At 40.2% G+C, this 7,242-nt stretch overlaps 1 protein-coding gene across 1 annotated transcript; it reads right to left on the bottom strand.

The window, feature by feature from the left end:
- Positions 1-2,079: 2,079 nt before the first annotated feature.
- On the bottom strand, positions 2,080-7,241 carry LOC101766962 (GDSL esterase/lipase At1g28590; the record flags this gene model as incomplete). The annotated part of the gene is made up of 5 exons (XM_004971936.2): positions 2,080-2,814; positions 4,128-4,404; positions 4,485-4,633; positions 5,350-5,559; positions 7,115-7,241. Coding segments are annotated over 5 exons (1,068 nt in total), but the record flags the coding sequence as incomplete, so codon positions are not given.
- Position 7,242: the final 1 nt, after the last annotated feature.

Here is a 7,242-nt window from a genome sequence, read left to right as displayed (position 1 = left end):
GTGCACAACCATTTATCCAACATTTAATTACTTGTCAAATGTTAATTGTTAAGTTTCCAAATAAAGCTTGGCAGTTTTGCCTACGATTTGAAAAAACTTGCAAAATAAGAAATAAGGAAAATTCAACATTACTGATCGGGTTGATGTGCCCCATGGACCATGGTGACGACATCGAACTTCGATGCTCCGCCGTGGTTTAGTCCTGTGGCGTGAGAGGAAAACACTGTTTGTTGGCTGATAAGCCGGCTGAATAAGCTGAAGCGAACAGGTCCACCACCGTCTCTATTTGTTTTTTGCCGATTGCGGGAGAGCATTGCCACTTGCCAGGAAATCAGGCTTTTCTCGTGTCAAGTACCAAAACATACTCCAGCAACTCATCTCCTATGACAGACACGTGTGCCAGACTTATTCATATATACGCATAAAAAATAAGTTTTAGGTGACACGTATATGAACTCAATTCACAGTGGTAGCATTGAGTCTCATTTGATTTGTTGGAGGTTTGACTCCTGGGTGGAGCATTTTTCGTTTTTATTTTGCCTCCTATTTTTTTTCATGTGGGACCATTTGTAGTTTATGACGTATTTCGTTACAAAACAACAGTGTAATATTTAGTAATGTTTATGGTTTGGCCGTGGTGAAGTTTTATGATATTTTTAATTTCGTCACTAAATTTGTTTGGTTGCAATGCTTTACAACGTATGTTGTTTTCATCATAAATCAGCTGATCCTTATAATTGAACGAGCTTTACGCTTTTCCGGCCAACGAGGACTTGTTCTTACAGGATATTCAGGCCACTGCAATGAACGGATGCCTTTTGTACTGCTGGTCATTTTCAAAATTCAACAGGCAGCTAGTTGCTACTATATAAACCCCTTGTCTATTAAAATTTTTAAGAGGTTTATCTCATATGGTACATAAGCAAGTTGAATTTGTTACATTGTGAGAAAGTCATGTCCCATTTAATATTCATTTTCAGATCTAACCGAATTCTAGGTCATCTTGTAATTCAACTGCCAGATACATAAGTTCTTTCTTTGCTGCAAGGAATCAGTAGTCCAAAGTTTATTTACTTTAAAACTATAAGTGCAAAATAGAGAAGCCCATATTCCATCCTAAAATATAGTTAATTTTAGGTTTGTCCTAAATCAAATCTTTATAATTTTTTACTGCAGATAGCAAAAGAAAAGCATAAAGATTGACAATGTATGATGTTAGTAGATTCATTATAACACTATCATAACACGTAACCTTTTCTATTTACAATTATTTTTTAGAGATATTGTTAGTAAAATATAAAAATATTTGACTTAGGATAAATATAAAACTAGTTATATTCTGAAAACGGAGGGAGTAATTAACTCCTTATGTTTAAGAATCCGATAAAGAATCTCCGTGGTAGTTCTAGTTGAAGTGGTTTCTTCCGTGCGAATTGGACAATTTCAGCATATAGCGTGATCTTACACCCAGAAGTAAAATCTGCCTGCCTCTGCGAATCATGCTTTGGCATATCAGGGACAAGTATTTTGAACTGTCCCAATGGCCACTTGACCATTAAGTTGAAACTGACAACTTATTGCTTGGTAGGTGGACCCAATTTGCCGATCTAGGGGTCTCTTTGGCTGGACTTATAAGCCGGCTGATAAGCTGAAACGGTTGATTTGTTGTAAGAGAAAAATACTATTTGATAGCTGATAAACCGGCTGATAAGCTGAAACGAACAGGTCTCTTTGGCTGGACTTATAAGCCGGCTGATAAGCTGAAACGGTTGATTTGTTGTAAGAGAAAAATACTATTTGATAGCTGATAAACCGGCTGATAAGCTGAAACGAACAGGCTTAGATTTCCATGGTCAAGGCCAATCGATCCTGAATTCTTGCAGCTAGCAGATCACAACTACTCTGTACGACTGTACGTTATTGGATAACAACAGCAACATTCTAGGTAATATAACTTTTAGATAATGGCAGCAACGATACAAAGAAATTTGAACTGTAAACATCTAATTGAAGGCCAGAGATCCCAGAATTTCGGTTTTCAAAATAAACATTGAATGATGAATTAAGTGAGAATGCCAATCAATAAAGCTACGTGTACTATATGCTTGTATCTATTGAAAGGCAATTGAGCCCATATATAGTACTGCATACATTGCCTTCAGGAGCTGAATCATAAATCTAGTTTCCTATATAGTATCATCACCTGCAGACTGTAAACTTATGCTTTCCTTTTCATTTCCTACTGCAGTAAGCTGCTAAAAAATGAGCTGAGCAAAGCAATGCACAAAACGATTGTGAATTTCTGCACTACAAAATCTCCTTTCTTTTCTTTCCTTCTTGCAGCAGCAACGTGTATCAAGAACTACATGACTCCAGATCACTGGACCTCTTCTCAACTTTGAGACGTGTCCAAGATGCAGCAGGGCCTTGCAACATCTATACTGCTCATTATAACTCCAAATGCACAATTTTTTTTACCAGGACTCTAAACGCACTTGAGCTCAGCAGATTAAATAAAAGAGCTCAAAGTATCATATGTTACAGTGTTTGTTGGATTATCTGTACATTGGTGAAGTTGGGATACTTTGAATTCTCCACCCTTGCAAGTTTCTGAAAGAGGAGGAATGGCATAACCCCCTAGTACTCCTTGAATGACGACTCTGTAACTCGCCTCAGTGAAGTGTAGACCATCCCATGAGATGTACTTTGATGGGTCAGAGCACACTGTAGATCCAGGCCGTCCACACAATATTGATGGGGAACAATTATATGGAGCATCACTTCCACAGCATGCATTCAGTGGGACTGTGAAGCCTGCAACAGCAACAGTTGTTGCTTAGTGAACAGTAAAGCTAAATATACCAGCATTTTTTCTGCCAGTAATTGTGCTTCTCAATATCTGTTACTCCTGCGGTGTTAGTGCAGTTTTTTGGAAAAATTGAACTTCAGTGGCATTGTTCAATTATATAGCATGCCGGGATATTCTCCACAAGTGTAGGTAACAGAAAATTAAACAAAACATAGAGGATAGGTGAATTACTATGACAATGAAATTTATTGTTGAAATAAGACATAACAGAAGCAGGCTCAGATTCTTATTGCTAACCAACTATTAGTTATTAAAACATGGGATGATTTGCAACTGTTTTAGTTTAGGTGTCACTGTAATGAGAGCTAAGCATATGTAAGAAAGTCTGAGTAACTGCAAACAGTTCAAAGTTTAATTCAAAGCTTTGCCTGTAGGTTGCAGACTGTATTGACAAGTAATGAAGCCATGGTGGTAATTCAGGAAACTCAATATTTGACCTTCAGCCTAGTGAAGGTAAAGCAGTTCATTCATAGAATCCATTGCTTACTTTCCCAGTTATATGTTTATCAACAGAGTGCATAACATTATCCACATACAATTCAGAGGCTTGTTTTATGACCAGAAAAAACATGATCGCTCAGATTTAGTAAGGCTTGCATATCATTATAGCTCTAACCACTCCAAAAAAAAAAATCCCTCCATTCATTTTTATTAGGCATATTAGGATTTTAAAAAGTCTCTGAGGTATACTTTGACCATCAATTTCTCTTACAATATATCATCAATTGTTACATAGATCAATATAACATCAATATCTCTTCCAGATACGGATAAATTAAGCACGTCCAATTTGATTCATTATTGGTTATGAAGTTTTAACTTTATAAAATCCTAATACGCCTACAAATATCAAACAAAGTAGGTTCAAATGTTCTGTAATACGACTTGGGTGATAAACTATCATATGTATAACCAATTAACAATCAGTTCTTCCTTAATTGAATTTCATTCATGAACTAAATATAACACAGTTCATATTTCAACTTGAAGGTTAAAACTTAAAACTAAGGCTAATGTAAATCAACCAGACTTACAACAAACTCTCAAAGACCCTAAACAATCTTGAATGCAATAAAAATCATCAAGAAAAACGATGTATAGAACTCATTAGGACATCTGTATGCCTGATGGGAATAGGATCTTGAATGGCTGCTATGTCTGATGTCCCAGCTGATATAACAGGAGCAGTTATCCCTTAGAGCACAAATTCAACACAATTTATATTCTATGTTTTAGTTTGTGTTTTAGTGGTACTCACCAAACTGGAGTGGGGCCCGGAATATGTTCAATGAAGCACCATAATAGTCAGCATAAATGATGGTCACATCAGGGTAAAGATTCCTGAGCCTTTCCAATTCCTCCTGAAGCATACTATTATGGTACTCGGCAAATTCATTGAGCCACTTAATGCAGCCTGTTTGTTCATCATAGTAATCCTCCTTTTGGCTTGGAAAGATTGAAAGATATAATGGGACACACCCTATGGGAAAGTTCCCTGGAACAACTAATTTGTTTGCTCCAAGACTTGTAAGATCCTGAAAATCATGCAAATTATCAATGTAAACACATACAGGCTCTAAAAATTACCTGATTGAAAAGGGAGACGCGTACATACCGTGATGGCCGAGCTTATGGCACCAACAACATTAGGAACAAGCTCATGTAGCTCATCAAGAGACTTATCCCTCACAATTAGATGGTTGTAATCATTTCCACCGACCTCTCCGACAAAGAAAAGTGAATTGGACATTATATCACTGCGTTCTGCACAATTACAAAATTCAGTGGCTGTACGCTCCAGATTGTGCATCATGTGAATGGTACACTTTAATGACACTAATTCAGTAACAACATACATGGAACACGACAGTGGTTCTCATGAGGGCATCTTAGCTATATCAATAATTAACACGGCTAAAAGTATTAGCTAAAACAGCCAAATGAGACGACATTCATTTCAAACTCAGTATATTTTCTGCTTTCTCCGAAATCAATAAAAGTTTCTATCTTGGTGGTCAAAACAAATATATTTCCACCTATGTGCCTGTAACTCCATAGCAAGCTTCGCCACCTAGTCACATTTAAAGCACACAAGTTTCACAGTGTATAAGGCTTAGCACAGTGAATTTCACATGTAATTTATCAGGTGAGCATTTTGTACCACAAGTCAACCACAATCTGTATCAACTGCAACTCAAGGAAAACAGAGTGCTTGCTCAAGTTGAAAAAAAAGTAGCTCTCAGCGAACACTCAGCTGGACAACTCAGCCACTACATCTTTCAGCATGCCTGCCACTATTTAATTGTCTTCATTAGCATGTTGTGAAGTCACCAATCACACGTTTCACTGACATCTATTGTTAAAGCTGTTGATACTTAACAGGTTTATGGTTCCAGACCACAGAGTTTCATTAAACACCTTATAACGAAGCAAAATTGTGTCCAAACAACTTTCAAAACATAACTAAGAGAAGTGCATACCTGTCTCTGACGGTGCAATTGATGGGAGAAGCTTCTTGAACCACTGTATCTGCTCATAAAGGGAGTGTGGCGTCCACGTAGGCTCCACACCACGTTCCCGGAAGAACGAACCATTGAGGGCAGTAGCCCCCCCGACCGCAAAGTTTGCGCCATATTGGAAGTCCCCGCCGCCAAGGTACGGCGGCACAAATGGAAGCCCAAACGCTTCCGCTGCATATAAAAAAAAACCAACAAACATGTCAAGAAACCAGTTGGGACACGACAAGTGATCAGATGCAGAATCATGAAGAAGCGCAAGACAAGAGAAGTGGGCATCGAAAGGCTGATATACAAGTGTTGACCAAGTGATGGTTTGAATGCCACCAATTTAACTGGTAGTTGGGGCTACCAATTGTGTGCTAGTTCAACGACATGATGCCACCAATGTCTAGTGGTTGGGGAGAACTTGGGAAGGCAACCAACTTGTGCTGATATAAGCTGGGTATTTGCACTTGAATGTTTCCTCCCACCATTTCAAATTTCCCAATTTCGACATATATATCACATTAAAAAAGGCAGATGCATGGTCGTAGCTGCTTATAATTCAAGAATTCTGAAACCGAGCATGTTCTTGCATGTGCTTATAGAACACCTCCTTGACCCATATGGATATTTCCAGCCAGGGGCGGAGCCACCCTATCGGCGGGGTGGGGCGGCCGCCCCAGCTACCGTCGTTCACGTCTCACAACCCTCCTTTCTCCATTGGCCACGAGCCGGGCATCTCGGGCACCATGGCTTGCAGACGAGAAAGAGCAAGCTGCTTGCGTGAGAAGAAGACGACCCTCCAGCCGTGCCTGATGTTGTTCTAAGGGAAACACAAGCACCGAAGCATTGCTTTTTGAAGCCTCTCTATCTACCTGTATCTGCATTCTGCACCGGCCGGGGGCTAGCTGATATTTTGCACGCCGTGTAGCAGGAATGCATGATATTCGAGGCATATCATCCTTTTTATTTTGAGAATGCATATCATCCTTTTATTATCACTTGTCAATTGATCTCTACACGATCTACAGGTTTCAATTTTTTTTGTATGTTGTAATGTATGGTGCAATTACTACAAATTTTTCCTTCAAATTTGAGGTAACATATTAAAATTTCACTTGTGTTACTCATCTATTTTTTTCTATATTACCAGCAATTGCATAAGTGCTGTGTGAATTGGTGCATATGCTATCTGATTTAGTTTCTCACTAGAAGCCGCCCCACCTATACTTTTTTTCTGGCTCCGCCACTGTTTCCAGCTACAACTAGAAGACGGTTTTGCGTAAAGCCCCAGTTGACAAACTCCCAACCTGTAGCAGCAACATGTTGTTGCTGGAGACAGAGGGGCAAAAAACTAGCAGAAGTGGAAATAATATATTTCCCTCGCCACCACGGCACTCGTGGCGGCTCCTAAAAAGAATCGATGGACAATCCCGTCGCGTGAAGAAAAATCAAGCGCGTAGCGAACCCCCATCCCCTGCCATCATACCGTGGACGAGTACGCGGCAAGAAAGGACGCTAATCAATCTAGTTCGGCAGAGTTAGACACGAGAAATACACCGCCCGCTCCTCCTAATAAATCTTACTATTGCCGCAGGGGCGAAATCTACGTTTGAATTCGAACGGAGAGAGCCCGGAGATTCCATCCCCATTAATCAGGACGAGGGCGAGGAGCAGCGGGCACGGATAATAACAAACACGAAACGCAACGCGACGGAGCGGGGTGGGAGGAGGCGGAGGTTACCGAAGAAGTCGAGCAGGTTGCGGCCGTCGGAGTAGCGGCCGGAGGGGCGGCCGAAGAAGGTCTGGCCGTAGGGGAGGTTCCGCGCGGGGTCCGGGAAGTCGTCGGGCACGGAGAGCAGGAAGTGCCGG

Source organism: Setaria italica, chromosome V (assembly GCF_000263155.2).
Source record: "Setaria italica strain Yugu1 chromosome V, Setaria_italica_v2.0, whole genome shotgun sequence".
NCBI classification, from domain to species: domain Eukaryota; kingdom Viridiplantae; phylum Streptophyta; class Magnoliopsida; order Poales; family Poaceae; genus Setaria; species Setaria italica.
This window is presented reverse-complemented; position numbering and strand designations above follow the sequence as displayed.